The 21,950-nt window shown below is 39.5% G+C and overlaps 1 protein-coding gene and 1 long non-coding RNA gene across 2 annotated transcripts; one reads left to right on the top strand and one right to left on the bottom strand.

Annotated features, from left to right (window-relative positions):
- Window positions 1-30: 30 nt before the first annotated feature.
- On the top strand, window positions 31-20,581 carry gemin5 (gem (nuclear organelle) associated protein 5). The gene is made up of 28 exons (XM_033978801.2): window positions 31-279; window positions 828-982; window positions 1,426-1,607; window positions 2,320-2,471; window positions 2,983-3,072; window positions 3,156-3,288; window positions 3,509-3,671; window positions 4,408-4,617; window positions 4,921-5,006; window positions 5,274-5,356; window positions 5,702-5,838; window positions 5,987-6,060; window positions 6,676-6,854; window positions 7,408-7,547; window positions 8,126-8,297; window positions 8,677-8,841; window positions 8,916-8,972; window positions 9,573-9,692; window positions 10,219-10,314; window positions 10,448-10,585; window positions 10,921-11,068; window positions 11,698-11,817; window positions 14,483-14,693; window positions 15,156-15,422; window positions 16,887-17,049; window positions 17,588-17,972; window positions 19,497-19,581; window positions 20,128-20,581. The coding sequence occupies exons 1-28, from the start codon at window positions 138-140 to the stop codon at window positions 20,293-20,295; spliced, it is 4,221 nt and encodes a 1,406-aa protein (XP_033834692.1). The 5' UTR covers window positions 31-137; the 3' UTR covers window positions 20,296-20,581.
- Window positions 12,748-13,781, bottom strand: LOC129456802 (uncharacterized). The gene is made up of 3 exons (XR_008648947.1): window positions 13,424-13,781; window positions 13,240-13,346; window positions 12,748-13,165 (listed from the first exon to the last, which is right to left on the bottom strand). It is a non-coding gene; the product is annotated as an uncharacterized LOC129456802 (long non-coding RNA).
- Window positions 20,582-21,950: the final 1,369 nt, after the last annotated feature.

The raw sequence follows: 21,950 nt of genomic DNA, 5'->3' as shown, positions 1-21,950 counted from the left end.
CACCGGTAGATTTACAGCAGAAATGTTTTGTATACGGCCATCAATGTGTTCCTACGACTTGGGACGGGACATGTGAGATGCTCGGTTGAATTTATCTTTTAGTTTTTGTCCCGTTGAACCGTAAAACCTGGGACAAGATGCACGAGCGCTGTCTGCCCGCGGCTCCTAACTGGTACTGCTCCCGGTGCAGTGATGTTAGCGAAGCGGGTTTGTTCGGGTTTGGAGCCAAAAACACGATTTATCTGGTTCAGGTGTCAGCCTCCAGTTGCAGAGTCACAGGTAGGTTTACTGTGGTCGAGAATGATCCAGGCAATTTGGTACATTTGAGTTATATTAGAGTTTAAGCCTGATAACTTTATAGACGTCCACAGTTACCAATCATGGGATACCAACCTGAGCCCATCCACAAGCTTGTGAAGTTTGTGTTGACTTTCCTGCCTTGTACTGATTGTTGCAAGTTCTGTATTAATTAACCGTGTAATACTTACTGCTTAGTGAAGTACTGAGTAAGTGGCATGCTAGTTTGTGAAGAGGTAATTTACAAATGATTACCTTGGTGAAAGAGGATGAATGAGTTGGTGAGAGAATCGGGTGATACAGAGGATATGGCGTCAATATTAATCAAATTGAAATCGCAACTATATCATAATTTCCTCCACAAACGATGAAATATGTCAATTTCTGCATAAAAACTGCTAACCCTGTAGTGTAGATCTGTACAAACATGTTCTGGAATACATGTGATTCTTGTAATTGTTTGTCAGTTCATGTTTCACTATTTTGATCAGTACTCTGTTGTTCTTGTATGGTTCTGTTCTTATTTGTAGGTGAGCTGTTGGGCCACAAAGACTTGGTGTCCAGTTTCAGCTTCTGTCATCACTCAGGACAAACACACATCTGCGTCAGCTCCTCCTGCGATGGGACAGTCCGATTCTGGGACACAGAAACAAAATGCCTCCTGAAGGAAACCTCAGTTCATCAGGTCAGACCCAAAACAAACAAAGCACCTTTTTACATAATATTTAATAACCTTATTAAGTACTTACAAAATGGAACATGGTCTAGTTAAGGTTGAACTGTTGCACACAAATAAAAAAAAAGTCTCGTCCAGCACAATTACATTTATAATTATAATTCCACAACTTTGCCCAGCATTCATTCTTACAGTGAGGGTCTTACACCTTTGGACTCTGTGATGGTGTGTTGAACAGACAAATGTCAGCTATGACTACTAAATGATCTTGTATCAAGTTAAGGTCCATGAAACTATTCTAAAGGTCAAATTTAGCTGTATTTTCATCGTTGGTGCTCATTCAAAATGAATACCTAGTTTTTGTATAAGTGTTTTGGTAGTATCTGTGTTAGAGTATCATTTTAGAGCCATTTTACATGATGGACTGTTCTTCTTGTTGTGTCTCTTGTCAGAAGCCTGTGTCGGCGGTGCACTGGTCTCCAGCGGATAAAAACCTGGTGTTGTCTGGAGATGAGAAAGGTGTGGTTGTGTGCCACTGGTTCAACACTGGGGACATCAACACCTACTTCCCTGAACCTCGAACCATCTTCTGCCTGAGCTGCTCCCCTCACAACTGGAGCCATGTGGCAGTTGGGTAAGAACAATATCACTGTTATCTTTGGGATGATTTTGCAGATTCACAATATCTCTAAAAAGTCTAAGTGCATGTTAGTTTTTAAAAAATAAAACAAGAACACTTTTTAGAACATTCTCTTTAAAGGTACTGTTGTGGAAAATTATATCTACCTCTTGATGAATAATCATTTGCAAATCCTGGTGAGATATTATTTTTTGTTAAAACACATGGACGGGACAGGCCTACCCTGGCCACAGACCGGCAGCCTTCCATAGTCCCAAGCAAGTCTCTCCTTTGTCCCGCTTTTAGAACATCTCAGATCTTTATACCAGAATGATAAGCATACATTACAAAAGTAGGTTCACATCTGTTCATAGTCATAATAAACTTTATAATCTTACCTCTCCTCAGATGTAAAAGGCCTTCCTAGAGGATGGAACAGAGCCTTCACACACGTTAATGTCTGTGTCTGACAGACTGACACAGATCAAATGCATTTACACAAAGACTTGTGATACTTTTCAGGTTGCATAGTGTTCTTACTGTGAGTGGTGTTGCATTTCGAATGTTTCAGACCCTTCTCCAGAAAATTACATAGTGCCCCCTTTAACTTCAACAGGTTTAATTCAGATCATAAATCATGAGTGAAAAAAAAGCTTTTACATCTTAATTAACGGCAAGGTCATTTCAGATCTTTATAAAATGCTGTACACATGTGATCCTTTTAAAGGTACAAAGATGGGATGATTGTGCTGATTGACATAAGTAAAAAAGGTGAAGTTTTGCATCGTTTGAGAGGACACGATGATGAGATCCACTCCCTGTCCTGGAACCCAGAGCCTGGAGAAGGCGCCCTCTACGGCAGAACTGAGGACACTGATGGTAAACAAATCAACTTACATACCAAAAAAAAGAACAAGAAAGTCACAATCTGTTTAACATTTTTAATATGTTGCTAATATTGCTCTTGCTAATGTAGCTAACATTGCTAATGTGGTATTTCATGTTTGTTTATTAGATGTATCTTGTATTCATGTTTCTTTAATATTTTTATATGATCTTACACCAGTTCTGAGTAGTTTAAGTTCGTTCTCTTCAGGGAAAAGACTCATGTGTCCTATTCATATATTTCAGTATTGACACTTCTATATAAGTAGCTAGCTTTGATACTAACTTGAGTGTTAAGTGGTCTCTGAATAATTTGCCAACATGAAGAAATGACTATTACAGCCATAGTTATTAATCTTTTAATATGAAGCTTGTCACTATTAAATCTCACACACATTATGTATTTAATAATAATTGTCATAATAATAGTAGTAATAACAATAATTGGAATAATAATAATAGTAATTTATAATAATAATTTATAATACATGTATTAATTTTACAGCAGGTGGCAGTGTTTGGGGAGAGGGCTGTTTGTTGGCCTCAGGAAGTAGAGACCAGACTCTGAGGATCTGGAGCACCGACAGAGGCAAAAGTACAAACAACAAACAAAATCTATTTACAGTGTCTTTTGAAAGCTGGAATGGTTTAATTTTATCTCATTTGTTTTTATTTTAGGTGTGATGATGCTGAAGCTGCCGTATCTGAAGAAAAGGGGGTCAGTGATGGATCCTGGAGTGAAAGAGCGACTGTGGGTCAATGTTCACTGGCCCAAAGGACGGAGAACACATGTCATATCCAGCTGCTTCAGGTGAAATACTGGCAATGTAGCGATGAGGGATTGGCATGAAGTTAATCTACAACAGGAAAACAAGATTACTATAGCAATAATCTGTAGCATTAATCTTTTGGATTTTACCTTTCCTTGAAGGTCCTGTGTTAGATTGGTATAAAAAGGGGCTTTTAATTTATTTAAATGTACAGTTACTCTTTAAATAACGCTTATATTCTGTAGTGTTTTGTGTGTTTAGTGGTGAGTTGCTGCTGTGGGACTTGCTGAAGACGGGGAAACAGAAGTGGAGTTTGTTTGGGTCGAGTTCAGATGGACAAAACCACAACAGAATTGTGTTCAACATGAGCTCCGTCCAAACACAAGAACAACAGCTGCTCCTCTCCACCTCCATGGACAGAGAGGTACAGTTGAAACCAGAAGTTTACATACTCTATGTAAAAAGACACATAACCGTGGTCCTCTCCACCTCTGTGAACAGAGATTTATTTTCAACCGAACCACCACATCGTGAAACAGTCTTTTTTACTAACTGGAGAGTTATAGATGCATGAACTTAGAGATTTTATTACCAAGACTGAGCTGCAAATGTATAAAGACTATATTCTTCAAAAACACATTTTGATGTGTAGTTTTTATGATGTAGATATACAGACATATACACATATACATACACAGATAATATACATATAATATATATATATATATATATATATAATATTCTTGTTTGTTTTATTTTTTACTTATGGCTATAGATTTCTATGGAGCTCCTCCTGGCATGGTGCCTCTCACGTGCTCGTCTCCATCGAAATGCAATTATTTTGCTTGGAATGTTCCACAGTATGACTTTAAACACTGATCTTGCATTTATTTACTTAAGTTTTGTTTTGTTTTTTAGTTTTATTTTATAAAAAAAATACCTAGAAAATGGTAGCATCATTGGCTTGTCTCTATGGCGATGGAAATACCTTATTGTGGAACATTTCAGGAAAAAGCAATAACATCTCCATGGAGACAGGAAGGTGGCCAATCCTCCAGAAAAGTTATAGTGCCTCTTTAATTGATACTTTGATTTCTGTTTGGACTAAAAATCAGATGACGTTGTTACTACTTTCCTCACTTTGTTCCTCTGGTTTTCAGATAAAGTGTTGGGACATGAGCACGCTGGAGCTGTGCTGGACCCTGCCCTCTCTGGGGGGCTTCGTCTACTCCCTCTGCTTCTCTCCGCTCGGGTCTGGGAGTCTTGCCCTCGGAGTTGGAGACAACCTGATCCGTGTCTGGAACACGCAAAGCTCCAAACTGTACGACACACGCTGCTTCTGGCAGGGAATCAAGTCCAAAGTCACCGCCGTAAGAGTCATGACTACTATTAAAGTAATCGTTATGTGAACACCAAAACAGTTGTTGGTCTGGTCTAGTTGTCTGCCTAGTCAAATTAAACTATTTTTATCGATTTCTTTTTAATACTTTTCCTGTACGTGTGTGTTAACAAATAATGATGTCAAAAAACAGTTATATCAAAATTTTTTGGAAATATAGCATCAACAGTGGCCACCCGGGGGCGCTCTTGTTGTTATTTCAATAGTTTCATTAAACTGCTGGAGGACTTCTCTTTGTATGTCTAGTTAAATGTATACTTTTTCTGTATTGCAGTTGGCATGGCATCCACAGAAAGAAGGGGCACTGGCGTTTGGCACAGACGACGGGAAAGTGGGAATTTATGGCGTCTTCTCCAACAAGTAAAACAAATCTGCTATAACAAACTTTTATATAAAATATTTGAAAACATGAGACTTTGATCCACAAGGGAAAGTACACAGTGACTCACACATTATAATAACAGCAAAGGGCAAACGATAAGATAAAACAATTCAAAACTGAATCTAAGACAAATAAGTAGCAAATTAAAAAAAAACTCATTATCTCGAATGTTTCAATGCTCGCTCTGCTTACAAATAAATAAAAATGTCAGGCTTATATATTTGAGTAAATGTCTTCTTCTTGAGGCCGCCTGAGATTTCAAGCTCCTATCACAAGAAAACGGTTTACACTTTGGCCTGGGGTCCCCCTGTTCCACCGCTGTCATTTGGTAAGCTCATTCAATACAAAATTGAAAAAATTCTAAGGTGCACAATGTAACATTTCTGGTAGAGGGTCTGCCACCTGTCTTTGCAAAATTTCAGAAAAAGCAATAAAAATTTCCACAGTACAGCATTAAATTTGTCCATGGAGCATTTATTCAATTGTCTTTTTGTTGCTGGAAGAAATTCCTTAAAAACATGCATTCTTACTCATACCGGTCACTTGGTCTAGAGATAAATTAAAGGTCAAACTCTGGAACATTACAGGCAAGCAGAGACAAGCAGGTGGCGGACCCCTCCCCACCAGAAAAGTTACGCAGTGCACTTTAAACTGTCTAATTCTTTTGATGCAGGTTCCTCAAAGGGAAAGTCTGCCTTCAGTCTGTACAGCTGTGCAGGAGAAGGCACCGTTCTTCAACACGACCCACATCAACTCAGTGGAGAAGCATTCAATATCGACAAACTCATCAAAGACACCAATAATATTCAGGTGAGGGGATGCTAGGTGAGGGGGCAATAATAATCTAATCTACATTTGTTAATAATAATAATTAATAATATCTGCTTTATTGGAACTTCATTGATGGAAAAAAAAAAGTTTTCTGACATTAAAGGAGCATGTTTCTTTTTCTCAACAGCACAAACTGCCACTGCACACAGATCTTAGCTGGAAACCAGATGGAAAAGTTCTAGCCATTGGCAACGAGGATGGGTGAGAATGTTTAGATGTTCTCAGGATCAATATGTGCATGCTGTCTGTAACTCCTTCACACAGATCTTGGTTAGCCTAATATGAGGCTCACTCCGACCGATATTCTGGAAGAACTAGAACTAAACTGTATTCATCTGTATTTTTAATATTGTTTTGCCAGTTCATCTCTATTTATGTTTTAAATTCGACTCCGAGCTCCGATGTTTTTCAGACTCTAGATTGTGATGATGTCATACTCCCAGATGGGGGCGCAAGAGCCAGATTTTCCTACTGATTACGCTGTATTTAGCCATGAAATATCCAAAAGATGAACTTCCAACAAAACTCTGTTTTAACAATATTCATTTTAGCCACTGCCCCTATCTGTATTAAATATGATGTTACCCCATTACCCTATTACCCTTTTACTCTTTTACTCCATTAACTTTATCAGCAGTGACCCAGCCCAGCACATTATTTATTTACTTTTTTATAATGTTTTGCCAATTCATCTCTATGAATGTTTTGCACATGTTACCAGGTTAATCCCGAGCTCTGTTGGACCTATGCTTTGAAAAGTTTCACTCTGACTGCTCCTTTGACTGCCTGTCTGACTGCTCGTCTGTTTTGCTGCAGTTGTATAGATGTGTATGAAGCCCCCAGTCTGAGACTCCTGTGTAGTATCCAGCAGCACCATAAGATCATTAATTGTCTACGCTGGCACCACGGCCTCCACAGCCCCGAGCTCAGCGGTCTACTCGCCTCTGGATCCAGCAACGCCATAGTCTACATCCACAACCTCAAACAAGTACTGGGTGAGACTAAAAGCACATTCATTAACTTTTGGCTTTTAACTCCACAATGAGGAAATGGTCACTGACAAGATGTTATACTTGTACTTTTCAATTAACCTGTACTCAAGCATAGAGAATTATTAATATTTACCTTATAGGTGACAGCAAATGTATTATAATGCCGGGTTACATCTCCAGATCTTGAGCAAGTCTTGCTCTTGGTTGGAGCAAGTGAGGAAATCCACACCGACACAGGGAGAACATGCAAACTCCACACAGACACAGGGAGAACATGCAAACTCCACACAGACACAGGGAGAACATGCAAACTCCACACAGACACAGGGAGAACATGCAAACTCCACACAGACACAGGGAGAACATGCAAACTCCACACAGACACAGGGAAAACATGCAAACTCCACACAGACACAGTGAGAACATCCAAACTCCGCACAGACACAGTGAGAACATCCAAACTCCGCACAGACACAGTGAGAACATGCAAGCTCCCTGTTCTTTACATAGATGGGTAGATGTTTTAGTTAAATTTATGTGTTCTGTGTATTCTCAGACTCCCCAGGGGACAGTCCAGTGGTGATCTCAGAGCCCTTTCGGAGACTGTGCGGACACACCGCCAAAATCACCGGAATGTCCTGGAGCCATCACCATGACGATCGCCTGGTGACTGTGAGCTACGACGGCACTGCCCAGGTCTGTGAATTCATATCAGAGGAGTATTATATTTGCCATTGCCGAAATTCAAGCAGTGTTTAGTCTGTGGCAGATGGCAAGGTTTGTGGGGACTTTGAGGAGACTCTTCACCAAAGGGAATTAATAAGTGGCTCCTAAACTAAAACCTTTTAAAGAGGACATTAAATGCTTTTTGCACTGAACATATGTAGATCCTTATTTTACAATGTTTTAATCGTAAATGGCAATACTGATTGAAAAATTACTTAATAGAAAAGAATCCATTGACTTCCTGTTTAACACTGCTGATCTCGTAGACTCCGCCTGTTCATGGCACTGCTCCATAGCAAGCAGCAGGTTTTCAGTTACATTACATACAGTTTGTATTGTTGACTGGCTGTGTCTATCCATTACTCTGTCAGAGAAATACTGAGAAATACTCTTATCAGAGAAAGCGCAGAGAAAGGGAGCAGACTGTGTTTTATGTTTCAGTACCCCTGAGTAAGTTAATTAAGGTTGACCACTTTTATAAAATGGTTAAAAACTCACGATATACGTTTATAAACCCTTTGAGCAGTTTTGAGTCTTGTGTGTTGTAGGTGTGGGATGTCCTGCAGGAGGCGCCGGTGTGTAACTATCGAGGTCACCATGGAAACCTGCTATGTGTGAACTGGTCTCCTCTGGATCCAGATGTGGTTTGGACAGGAGGAAAAGACTTCACTGTTCATGAGTGGAGAGTGTCCAAGCAAGAATTTGATAAGCCACCCAAAGGTGAGGGCCAGGGTGAGAGGGCCAGGGTGAGAGGGCCAGGGTGAGAGGGCCAGGGTGAGAGGGCCAGGGTGAGAGGGCCAGGGTGAGAGGGCCAGGGTGAGAGGGCCAGGGTGAGAGGGCCAGGGTGAGAGGGCGACAGGGCCAAGGTTCGGGATCCTTATTTCAGGAAATATCAGGACTGTATTTACTGTATTTGCTGCTAAATTAAAATAAGAATAATTTCTTTCTGGGCCAGAAGATGGTTCATAGTTGCATAGCATGCTGCATAGTTTGTTTTCCTCAGTTACCTTCTGACAGTTATGAATTCACTTTTTTTTCTTTTTCACTGATATAACATAATTATACTGTAGTAATTTGTCTTTTCCAACCATCTTTTCAGGGAAGAAAATGGTTGAGCTCAAGGAAAAAAAGAAGAAAAGCAAAGCCAAGAAGTCGTCAGCAGGTGGCGCTGTTGTCAATGGAGAGTCTCCTACATTTGCAGTGGCTTTATCTGAAGAAGAGGAGGATGAGACCAGCTCCACAAACGGCTCACTGCCTCCAATAGGTAAATACAATATAAATAATGTATATATGAATAATTAACAATATGAGCTCACAATAATAATTTGTATTTTTCAGCCCTCAGTGAAAGTTGGAGAAAACCTCCTTCTGCTGTGAAGAACAAAGAAAAACCAGGTGAAGAAGTGTTATGTGACATGTGACTCCAATAGAAAAATATTTCTTTTACTATGGATCATACCTGGACGACTGAGGGATTACATACTACTCCATGTTACTCCAGTGTTTTGAAAGTAAAACTATTTTATCCCCAACTCCATCTCCAACCTCATCCCAACACCAACCCCCAACCCCCAACCCCAACTCATTATATCGAACTAATGCGTTACAATCTTAAAGGGGCACTATGCATTTTTTGCTAACTTTCTTTTTTCAAGTTTTGCTGGAATGTTCCAAAAAATATAAAACTTGCCAATCTCCATGGAGATGACTTTATAGCACCACAATGTGGAACATTCTTGGCAAAACCATTTTCATGAGACCAGTAGGTCAACCAGATGACCAAATGACTAAATTGAATTAAATTACCTCACGGTGGAAAAACTGTTGTGACTTTTGTGTTTTTAAACGTCTATAACAATAATAAAGATATTTAAAAGAAGTAAGTTTTACAGCAGTAAATGATATGTGTAAAAACATAAACCTGAATCTGTCACAAACAGGATTATACTGAGTGAATAAATGTTAAAATGCTGTTACAAGTTTGTTTTTCCTCAGAGTTGAGTATGAAAAAGAAGAAGCCTCGTTCTATTCTTCCTCTGAGCACGTCCATGGACCATCGACCCAAAGACGAGCTGCTCCAGGACTGCACCACTCTGGCCTCAGTCACACACAGCGGTGGGCAGGGCCTTCTTACATTTACATGAGTAACTTTTTTTATTAGATTCAGATACAGTCCTTTTGCTCCTACTGAAGTCATTTATTTCACAGTGTAACAGAACTTTTTTACATTGACAATATTTAATAATTTAAACAGACTCTTGTTCAGATGTGATTTAGTTTTTCTCATTTTTGTGTCTGTCCTTGAAAATGTATTTTCCTTCTCATCCACATTAAGCTCATATTTATAAATCAGATGTTACTTCCAGACAGTTACTGTGGTTAATTTAGCAGTAGTCGCCACATATGTAAGTATTTTTTTAAGTCTTTGTAAGTATTTACTTGACCTGGATAAGTGACTTGTGTAATATGTCAATGTATTGGTAGTAATGGTAGTTCGGTATTTACTTTTCTACCTCTATGGGATTCATCATATTATTTTTACTCTGTCTCAGTCTTGTTTAAGTAGGTGGACTCTTACCTAAGTATGTTCTTAACTGAAAATTCTTGATACTATTTTTGTTTTGTAATTTGTCTGTTGCAGCGGCCCCTGCAGGCTGCATCCCGGGACAAGGGGATCATGTCCATTTGGGTTTATTCTCAGATCGTGAGGCTTTGCACCGAATGTTTGAGGCAGAAGGTGATTTTTACTTATTTGTCCTTCCATAGACATATCCATAGACTGTGAGTCAGGTCAGGTTTCTGAAGTGCATTCATGTTGGTCTATTTTTGGCAAAAAGTTGCATACTGTGGCTGTAAATGTGTGTGTTCAGAGGAGGCCCATCTTGAGGCAGGACACTTCGAATCTGCTGTTTATCTGCGACTGTGGAGTGGTGACCTGCAGGGGGCACTACAGCTGGCCACAGAGAAAGGAGAGCTCAGTGACCACCTGCTTTCTCTCGCTCCGATGGGTATGTACATTCTAACAGTGAGTAGATTTGTTTTAATAAGATTCTGTTCAAAGTTCACATTTCAAATGCATCCAGAAGAACTGACAAAAAGACTGACATGTGAACTCAAACTTAGGAATGACATTTTAGAACAAGTGTACACAACAACTGGGTCAGTTGTTTAGATGCAGAGAAAGAGGAGATACTACTTCCTGGTTCGTGGAAATGCTTAATTAAATGCAGACAGCACAGCGTGGTCTCATTTTAACCCTGAGAGCTGTACTTAAGCAAAACTGATTTTACTTTATGAAATACATTTTAAAATATGAATACACTTTTCTTTTCCTTCTGTTCAGCTGGATTCTGTGTGTGGAGTGCAGCCGTGGACTCGTATGTGAAACAGCTGTGTCTCCAGGAGCAGTTTGTGAAAGCGGCGTCTCATTTACTGTCCATCAACAAACTGCATGAAGCCGTAGACCTCCTGAGATCTCACAGACTCTATAGGTCGTATCATGTAACTTTTACAGGGCTCATCTCCATGGAGATGTTGGTGCTTTGCCTAGAATCTTTCATTGTATGGCCGATTTGAAATTTAACCCTATAGTTGGCTCATATGATCTGATCCTATTTAATCTAGGCATAACAAATATAGATACATTGATTAGTTCATGTCTTTCAGCCAAATGTGTCTTACCTAGTGCAGATGTAGTCTATAAGCAGCTCTTAAGGTCAAAATGTGTCTGCTGTGTGTTATCTTAATGTGTTATTTTTACCATCTTAAAAACTTGAAAAAGAGAACTAGCTCATTTAAACTATTTGCAGTTGTCCAAAGTTATTCTTCACTTACCTCCAACATTCCGAGCATTGCAATTATAAGAGGTTTTTCTGAGAACAGTAAAAAGTTTAGCTTGCAACTAGCATGCAAACGTGCACTTCTTAATTATCAGACAATAAAATGCTTTCTAATTACTTATTTTGACCTCGAGAGCTGCTTGTTCAATACATCTGTACAGTTTAGCTTAATTACGTGGGGAAAAATCCGGTATAGGGTCTTTGAGTTTCTGAGTTTACTGTGAGATTTGGATCATTTTATATCCAGAATGGTTTCTTATATTTTGTGTTTTTTTTCTCAGAGAAGCCATTGCTTTGGTGAAGGCCCGGCTGCCTCAGGACGACCCGGTTCTGAAGGAGTTGTACCAGAGCTGGGCTGCAGTGCTGGAGAAAGACGGGCACTTCTCTACAGCTGCCAAATGGTGAGCTTATACATCTACTTCTATGAGCTTTTCACCATGTTATAATGGGTTCACTTCATATTTATCATGTAAGGAATTCACCCGATACCGATTACGATACCACAATGAAGATAAGTGAATAGAATGTAATTTTCATATATGAAAGCTTAAACTTTCTTTAGTTTTGATATTAGTTTCAGTATCAATTAGTATCTGATTTTCGATACTGTTGACGCTACTACTCATACATATTAGGAATGTTTATCTTGTCTTAGTTATACTCTTAGGAAAATACTGTTTCATCACTGTTTCAAATCACTGTGTCATCTTTGACCCACACTGTCTGATGTAGATGGAAACCTAAACCATTATCTTACTTAGTTGTATTTTGAGTGATTGAAGTTTCACTACACCTGGTGAGGGTTTAGTACTCTGGGCAGAGATAGGGGGTGGGTGAAGACCAAAATTTCCAATGTTCTTTACTTACTAATCTAATACTAATTTAGACTCCTGGTCAAACATGTTCAAAAATGTCACATGGCCAGTTTTGAAAAGTAAATAAACTGTAAATAAGAAAAATCCATTCACTGCTGCCCATTTTATGTTACATTTATTTTAAATTATACTTGTGTTCAGTGTAAACTGCAATATTGATCTAAAACATTTTTAATTAATGATCTGTTTTTTTAATAACAATTCATAAAGAAAATTCTTAACCGGCCACAGAGACAAACTACATTTCTTTAGTTTGAAGGAGGTGCAGCTGCTTTAACATGACTCTGAGTAAACACTCTAGTAATCTGTCTGTAGTGTATTCTAATGGTTGTCCCAATCTCATATGAGGACAGGAGCAAGGGTTTATTGGTGACGAGGGCCATTCCATTATTTTATGAAATTTGTCCAAAAACATTACTGAATAAAACTTATTCTTTGGTCTTTAATGGAACCACACAGACTACTTACATCTCTAAAATGAAAATATAATGTAGGTGATTAGGAGGAGCTCCCCACACCAAAAACATGCAGATCAACTCCACATTGTAACCCGCTCCTTGTCTCAACATTATTAACGTATGAAATATTCTGATGTTCTCCGAAGATCGCGAGTTATCCAAAAGACAAAAGTTCTGTTAGAAGCTGCTCCATTTCTGTCTTTTCTGAACATAATCAAACCCAGGTCCTGTAGATGGAAGATAAACTGTTACTATGGAGTTTGTTGTTTTGGCCTCTGCAAAACAAAATTTATAGATTATATCAGGGCTGACACATCTGACGCACAGGGAGGGCATCTGACGCACAGGGAGGGCATCTGACGCACAGGGAGGGCATCTGACGCACAGGGAGGGCATCTGACGCACAGGGAGGGCATCTGACGCAGAGACATTTCAGAACGTGTTTGTGTAGAGTTAGACATTTTTATGCAGAATAATACAGGAGATTTACAGTATTACACTTCTTTAAAAATGGCAGCTTTTGCGAATTGCTCATTGTGTCCATTGATTGCAATTCCGCTGGCAGTCCTGGGGTTGCCTGTGTCGTCAAGGTAAAGGCTGAAAAAACATCATATACATTTAATAGCTTGATATTTATTTCCAGTTCTGTATATTTTTTTGTCAGTATAACCCACCCCTACTTGGTCTTCGTCTTTAACCATGGAAGGGCATCTGGGTTCTTCTATTGTGCTTTGGTCTTCTGCTTCTGAGCGAATGAATCAGCCATTTCTTTAAGAGTGCTATTCACAATGAGCTGATCTTTTGTAGAGTCCTTTCCACAAATGGGGCAGTTTTCGGTCCTGTTTTGGTCCCAGTGTTTCTGCAGACAGCTCAAACAAAAGCTGTGGTCACAACTCAGAGTCACGGGGTCTTTAAATGTGTCCAGACACATCTTACAAGTTAAAAAGTCTTCAAAAAATTCACTCATTTTGACAGTTTGTCCTGGTTTAAAGGAAAAACGCTTGCTCCCAGCGCAGTCTGGTGTGAGCTAGAAATGACTTCCTTGTCTCTGCCTTTCCCACTCCACACGTTACAGGAAAGACGTTTGTTACTCACTCCAGCAGATGGCGCTGTTGGCTTTTGCTTTTACACATATCGTCACTGGCTATGTTCACATGCACACCAAAAGTTTGATAATGATCTCATTTCTGGTCCTTTAATATAATTTAAATCTGTGTGTGAATGGTCAAAGGAACCATCAGAACAAAATGATTGAGCTGTTTGTCATTTTAATTGTGTTATAACTCCAGAAATGTCTTAATATCAGAGTTTGACTGCAGTCCATATTTTTTAGTGTTTAAAGGAGATTAATAGAGGGAATAATACTGCTCAGAATATAATATACTGTAAATTATAGTTCAGCTATTGTGTTTTGTTTTGTTCGTTTTTTTTTTCATTTACTTTCTGCATTCACTTTTGAATATCAAAGTGAAATATCTAAATACAACCTGAAAATAGTGTAAAAGAATATTTTAAGTCATTTAATTTATTATTTGTTTCTTGATGAACCCAGGGTGAAAAATCATTTTTTGGTATAATCTGGACCGATGTATCTTTCCTTTGAGTTTCATTTTAGCACAAATGACCCAAACATTTTCTGATTTGCATTTGAAAATAACTATTGCCGTAGATAAAATACAAGATTAAATTAAAATATTCTTAGTTTTGAGTAACTGAAATTGTGTGTCTATCAGTTATCTTGCAGCTGGCTCCAGTTTTGATGCCGTTAAAGTGATCTCCAGGAAGAATGAGGTGTCTTCTATTCGAGCGGCGGCGGATGTGGCTCAGATCTGCGGAGAAGCGACTCTGTTCCGGTCTCTGTCTTTGAGATGTGCCAAAGAACTTTCCCAGGCTCAAGACTGGAGCAGCGTTCAAGACGTCCTACAAAACCAGGACGCTCTGCTGGTCAGTCTAATGGTCTTAGAACATAAATACAGCATTTATAAGAGATGTGTCCTGTCAGCCAGCTCTCTTATAAATGTTGTGTTTATATTCTATCTTTGGGTTTGCACCACAGCTGCACCAGGGTTGGACTTTTAGTCACATTGTCAGATTGATTGATCAGAAATCAGATTGTTCTCGACATCGAGATTCAGTCTAATCAATTATTTGCCAAGGCGATTTTAATTGAGAAGTTGGAGCCTTTGCATTATTTGAAGCCGCAGTTTGCAGCTTTTGGGCCAAAAAACACAAAAGTAAAAAGGTATTTATTGCACTAGTTCCCTTAAAAAGATCCATGTCTCAGCACAACTTTAGTTTAGTTTTAGTTTTTTGGATACCTTATAATAAATCAGTCCAGATGGCATATGACAGATCTGACAGTTTAAAGCTCATTTCTCCCTTTCTCTCTTCCATTTCTTCTCACAGGTTTACAGACTACACTTCTCTTTGGCTGAGTTTTTGTTCCAGTTTTTGTCAGAATCTGGAGCCTTTCCTGCCTCTTCTGCAGTGGGCAGTGGCTTGTGGGTGTCAGCAGACAGTGACCTCTCTTTTATAAAACGAGTGGAGCGAGTTTGGGATGAGCAGTTTAGAGTCTCTCGCACATCAGAAGGACCTTGTGATGTTAAAAGTTTACTACAAGAACTGAAGTCTGTAGAGAGCCCTCAACCAACAGCAAATGTGCCACTGAAACAGGTAAATGTTCAACAACTCCAAATGTTAAGACCAAAGGTTGTAAATGATGTTGAAGGTATTTTAATCAACCTAAAAATATAATATAATATTTATTTGGAAAATGAGCCCCTTGATCTCATTTTTGAGGGCCCTCAATATTAGTTCTGTCAACTCATAATTTTATTTAGAATCTAAATCTAAATTGGAATATAAGGATTTATATTGCAGGATGGAGCAGAGAGTGAGAGAGAGGTGTAGATTTGGTATTTTTTAATATTTATAATCTCACTACTAAAGCAGACCTATTCTGCATAAGCGACTTTTCAGAACTTTTAAAGATGTTATGGTGATTTACTCTGTCAAAGTTGTATTTGGAGTGATTCATGCATATTTCAGTAATTTTTAATTGCTTATTTTCAAGACGCCATATCCGATCAACTCTCATATTCACTACCCCCAGTACACAGCACTGTAACATACACACTTAGTTCTTCAATCTTACTTTTGGTGATACTCTTAGGATTCATTTTGATAGAAATGGAAAAAAAAAAGTCTGCTTACTAGTGTGATGTGCAGCTATACACAGTGGGTGGGCGCTTTGCTGTGAAAACATTTACAGCGACATCAGCTCCCATTGGGCACTGCAGTTTTCTAACGAGGAAGTCAGCGAACTTGTTTCTTTTAAGTTGTTTTAGATGAATATTGTGATTTCAAATGTGTAAATTATAACATAGTGATCCACTGGTGTCAGAGATTAGAACTATAGAGAGACACAAGCACAATAGGGCTGATTTAACAAGTTTGATCTGTCTTTGGATAAATACATTGTGTCCTGTTTTTCTGCATAAATAGTTTTTACTGTGAGTGCAGTTTGATCAGATACACAGAGATATGTAATAGTTTTGCCCGCCCCTTTTTTAGTTGACCAATCAACCGGCAGGACGTTTTTAGTCAACTACAGGCCTTGAAATCAGGATCATATATTTGAATTGAATTACACAGCCCCAGTTATAGTGATTTTTGCATTTGTACCTTTTTACACATCAAAAATACATACACATGTTAACAACTGTTTTTTTTATGTTTTAGCCCTGCTTTATCAGATTTATTACTTTGATAATTGGTCATTACCTGAACTGTAGAAGAATAACAGAATAACATTAACATATTTAATCTCTGCTCTGTTCTGGTGCAGGCTACACAACTGGCTTATGTCGAACATGACTGTAATCTTATCAAATTTAAAGTGAGCCTTTGGGGTGTGATTCACTGAGGGATTACACTGACAACTGCTCAAATGATCCATAACTGACTCAGTTTGTTGAGCCAGTTTTAACTGTAAACGGATGGCTTTTATTTCTTTCAGAACATAGCGCCTGGTCCATACCCTGGCTCTAGTTGACCTTCATCTGAAGTTTTACATCATAATTTGTACAAAAGCTTAATGATTGTTTTCATAAGTTTGTTTCCTTGCGTGCTCTGCAGGTTATGTTGTTGTCATCTCTACACCTCACTCGGGCGTTTTTGTGTTTCCTGTGTGAGGAAGAGGAGCAGACGATGAAGGAGCTGTGGTGGGCCGTGTCCTCAGTCAAAGACACCGGGCATTTCTTAGTGTTTTTGCAACTTTGTCATCTACTGTTTCCTGATGGTACTACACACGACTGATATAACATATAACAAAATGGATAAAATATATTTCATGTGAATAACAGATGTAAATAACTCTTCTTATTCTATCAAGTGGATCTAAATGACTGCAGTATGTTTTTTTAAATGATGTAAGACTGAGCTGGGACTGAATGAGGATTAAAATGGGGCTAAACTAAGACTATGAAGTCTAAAAAGCTGATACAGAGGACACATTTTAAACATATCCAGGAGCATCAGTGTTTGAAAGAAGAAAATCACATGTATTTCACAACCTATTTGTACAAGGTTTTCAGGTTTAAATCCCAGAGTTTTTAGGTTTAAAGTACAGGGTTATCAGGTTTCAAGTAGCATACATTTAGACAAATACAAGAGTTTGTTAAAACAGTTATAAAAGATCTCATTTCCAAACCTTTTAGCATCAATTTAAACTGACCTGTTATTTGTGTTTGTTTGTGAGGAGTCCTAATTAGCAGTACTTTTTATGTTATTGTTTACTCCCAGTCTTCTTCAGATGCTGTTTTTCCCTTTTTTTTCAGGCGACATTGCCGTTTTTTCAAGTCAAAAGTCTTCAGACACACAATCTGCTGCTGCCTTAAGTTTACAATCATTCGTCCGCTACCTCCAAATGTATGAACTCTGGTGGAGCAGCTCTTTGGCGAATGGAGACGGGATTGTCCAGAGTGGAGCAGCTGGGACAAAAGAGGAGCAGGAAAAAGAGTTTTCCAGACGAGATTTGGGATTTGAGGTGTTACTGTGTGAGTCAACCGCTGCTGCTCAGTCAGTGCAGAGAGCTGTGGGCGAGATCCAGGACAAACTGAGCGCTCTGGTGACGAAACATCAGACCCAGGGACAGGAGGGAGAGGAGGAGCGGCAAAATGGAGTCACTATGGCAACGCACAGACAAGAAACGACAGCGAATGGGTGAGGAGATAAACTGTTTACCAATTTATGGCACACAAGGATATATGTATGTATGCATGCATGTATAGTGCTGTGAAAAAGTATTAGTATAAGTATGCTCCCTTGCATGTGTCCGATCATCAGACATATTTAAATATTAAACAAAGGTAACACAAGTACACATAAAATTATTTTTTTTTCTGTGATGATTTTATTTGATTAGAGAAAAATACTATCCAAACCACATGATTCTGTGTGAAAAAATAATTGTGCAATCCAAAGAAATTCAGGAGCAGAAAAGAAGAAAATGAATTGACTCTGGAAAAGGGTACAAAGCCATTTCTAAATCTATGATACTCCAATGAACTACAGTGAGAGCTATTATCCACAAATGGAGAAAGCATGGGACAGTGGTGAACCTTCCCAGGAGTGGCCGGCCTTCAAAAATTACCCCAAGAGCACAGAGACAACTGATCCAAGAGGTCACAAAGGAACCCAGAACAACATCTAAACAATTGCAGGCCTCGCTTTCCTCAGTAAAGTTCAGTGTTCATGACTCAACCATAAGAAAGAGAGTAGGCCAAAATGGCATGCATGGCAGAATTCCAAGGCGAAAGCCACTTCTGACATAAAAGAACAAAGACTCATCTCACTTTTGCCAAAAAACATCTTGTTGATTCTCAGAACCTTGGAGAAAATAGTCTGTAGACTGATGAAACAATAGTTGAACTTTTTGGAAGGAGTGCATCCCGTTAATCTGCCGTTAAATTAACACAGCATTTGATAAAAAGAACATTATGCCAACAGTCAAACATGGTGGTAATGTCATGGTCTGGGGCTGCTTTGCTGCTTCATGGTTCCTTCAATCACAGCAAGTCATCCAGGTCCTGAACTCTGCTCTCTACCAACAAATCCTGAAGGAGAATGTCCCGCCATCATTTCATTACCTCAAACCTAAGCGCACTTGTGGACTTGCTTTGGATGATTGTCCTGCTTCAGAACCCTTCTGAATGACTAGACCACTCCAAAACCCTCATTTTGTTTTTTGTTTTTTTTAAGCCAAAGTCCAGACCTGAACACAATAGAGATGCTGTGGCATGACCTTAAAAAGGTGGTTCATGCCCAGAAACCCCCCTATGTGGCTGATTTAAAACAATTCTGCAAAGAGTGGGCCAACATTCCTCTACAGCAACTGAAAGACTCATTGCCAGTTATCACAAACACTTGACTGCAGTTGTTGCTGCTAAGGGTGTTCCAACCACTTATTAGGTTTAGGGGACAATTACTTTTTCACATGAGTCATGTAGGTTCAGATGGCTTCTTTTCCCTTAATAAATAAAATTGGCACTTAAACTGCGTTTTGTGTTTACTTGTTAGTTATATTTGTCTAATATTTAAGTTTGCTTGATCTAAAATGGCTAAACGTGACAACGGTGCAGAAAAAGTAAGAAATGAGTAAGGGGACAAATACTTTTTCACAGCACTGTAGGTATGTTACGTATGTTAGCCTGTGAAATATTAATTTTATTATTTTTGTTGCTATAGAGAGGAGCCTGAGACGTTTCTGTCTTTGTCCATGAAGATGTCGCAGTATCAGAAACAACTGTCAGACCTGCCAGACTCAGTCAAGGTACAGGAGGTTTTAAACATAGTTTACATCTCAGCTTTCACCTCAATAGTTCTTTGTGCTCAGGATGTAGGGCCCTACACAACAAGTGCATGGGCGAGTCTTAGCACAAGGCTCAGCTTCATTTTTTATTATTGGTCTGTCTACATCTCTAAAGCTCAAAATGCTCTGTTCCACCTTGTGATGTCATGAAGTGGTAGATTTCAAGTTGACAGCTTCTTTTACCTTTGGTATAATTTCAGATCTGGAATTGCCAATCTCGATTAAACTAATGATTCAAGTGAAGGTGCATGGTGTTTAAAAACATTGTGGAGCACTTCCTGTATTACCACATGGCATCACAAGGTGGAACAGAGTGTTTTTTGTTTGAGGGAAGAACTCCGACTAAATATACAGGGTTTGTGTGTTAAACCTGTGTGAATGAAACAAAACAACTCCAAGACTGTCTGTGACGAGGAAACTACATTAGAACAGAGATCAGAAAATTATATGGGTCTTTTTAAATAATTATTTGCAGTGTTTCTTAACATTTTTCTCTTTTCCTCTCAGGGCTTTCCTCGGCCTGATGTGCTCGAGTGCAGCCTCGTGTTGCTGCTTTTAGGCAGGTCCTCTTCAGTTGTCTCTGAAACTCTAAAATGCAAATCCACAGACCTGCTTAGGAGATTTGGGATGAGTTCATGTTATTTCAAAGCTGCTCAAAAACTCACCTCAACTTAAACCAAAAATACACAAACTTTGACTCCACCGCTTTTTCTTATCACCGAAGAGACTGATAATTATTTTACTATTACACATTTTGAATGGCATCTGATTGTTTTTGTAAAAGAATGCATCTCTGTGTGTTTGTATCTGTAACAATATGGCAGTTAAAACTGTTTGGACATTGGCTCCAAAATGTAACGCCCGTGATAAAATATTAAACATGATTTAAACATTTGAAATGAATGGAGTATTGTTAAATTTGACAAACTTTCACTCAAATATAAATGTTTCAATAAACTAGAATAAATACAGTGGCATGTTTTAAATTCCCTGAAATCATCTTGAGATCCCCTGACGATGCGGCTGCTCATAGCTGTGGTCGTAAGATCTGCAGTGCTTGTCACGGCGGCAACCCCCGAACCCAGTGGTGGACACCGGAAGTAAGGGATGCCGTCAGGCTGAAAGGAGTCCTATAGAGCCTTGTTGGCTTGTGGGACTCCTGAGAGCTGAGCTGATGAGTACCAGCAGGCCAAGTGTGCTCGTGCAGTCACAGATGCAAAAACTCAGTGTTGGGAGGAGTTCAGGGAGGCCATGGAGGAGGACTATCGGACAGCTTCAAAGAGATTCTGGCAAACCGTCCAGCACCTCAGGAGGGGGAAGCAGTGCTTCACCAACACTGTTTACAGTGTGGGCAGAGAGTTGTTGACCTTGACTGGGGATGTTGTCGGATGGTGGAAGGAATACTTTGAGGATCTCCTCAGTCTCATCACGTCATGTCTTCCTAGAAGGAAGCAGAGACTGGGGACCAAGAGGCAAACTCGTCCACCACCCTGGCTGAAGTCACTGAAGTTGTTGACAAGTTCCTTGGTGGCAAGGCTCCAGGGGTGGATGAGATAGATCCCAAGTACCTCAAGTATCTGGATGGTGTGGGGCTGTCTTGCACCCTTAGAGATGGGGTGAGGAGCACTGTCACATGGGAGGAGCTCAAGTAGAGCCGCTGCTCCTACACATGGAGAGGAGCCGGCTGAGGTGGCTCGGGCATCTGTTCAGGATGCCTCCTTGATGCCTCTCTAGGGAGGTGTTCCAGGCATGTCCCACCGGGAGGAGGCCCCGGGAAAGACAGAGGACACGCTGGAGGGACTATGTCTCTCGGCTGGCCTGGGAATACCTTGGGGTCCCACCGGAGGAGCTGGAGAACGTGTCTGGGGTGAGGGAAGCCTGGGAGTCTCTGCTTAGACTGCTGCCCCCGTGACCCCGCCCCGGATAAGCATAAGGAGATGGATTGATGGATAAGTTGTCTTGAATCAAAGAATCTGATTTATTATTTATAAGCAATTGTGCACACAATTGTAAAGTGCTACCTGTCCCTGACAGATTGGCGTCCTGCCCCAAGCTATGTCATTGTCAGTACATACAGCATATTACTACTATACAGATAAGAAATACATGAACCAGAAAACCAGTTTAGACCCATTAAAGAAGCACAAGGCCAAAACACTTCTTGTGACATGATAAACAGGTCGTCTAATGGGGTGTCTAATGTGCATCAGTGGACAACAGAGCACGGTGTACTATAAGATATAGTTGAACCCTTAAGATGCTGAGACTAGAGTTAAGAACCAAGAGGTCTGCATACCAGTGCCCATCTCATACACCAATCACTATGACAA

Source organism: Periophthalmus magnuspinnatus, chromosome 14 (assembly GCF_009829125.3).
Source record: "Periophthalmus magnuspinnatus isolate fPerMag1 chromosome 14, fPerMag1.2.pri, whole genome shotgun sequence".
Classification (NCBI taxonomy): domain Eukaryota; kingdom Metazoa; phylum Chordata; class Actinopteri; order Gobiiformes; family Gobiidae; genus Periophthalmus; species Periophthalmus magnuspinnatus.
The sequence above is the reverse complement of the archived record's forward strand: the minus strand, read 5'-3'. Positions and strand labels throughout refer to the sequence as shown.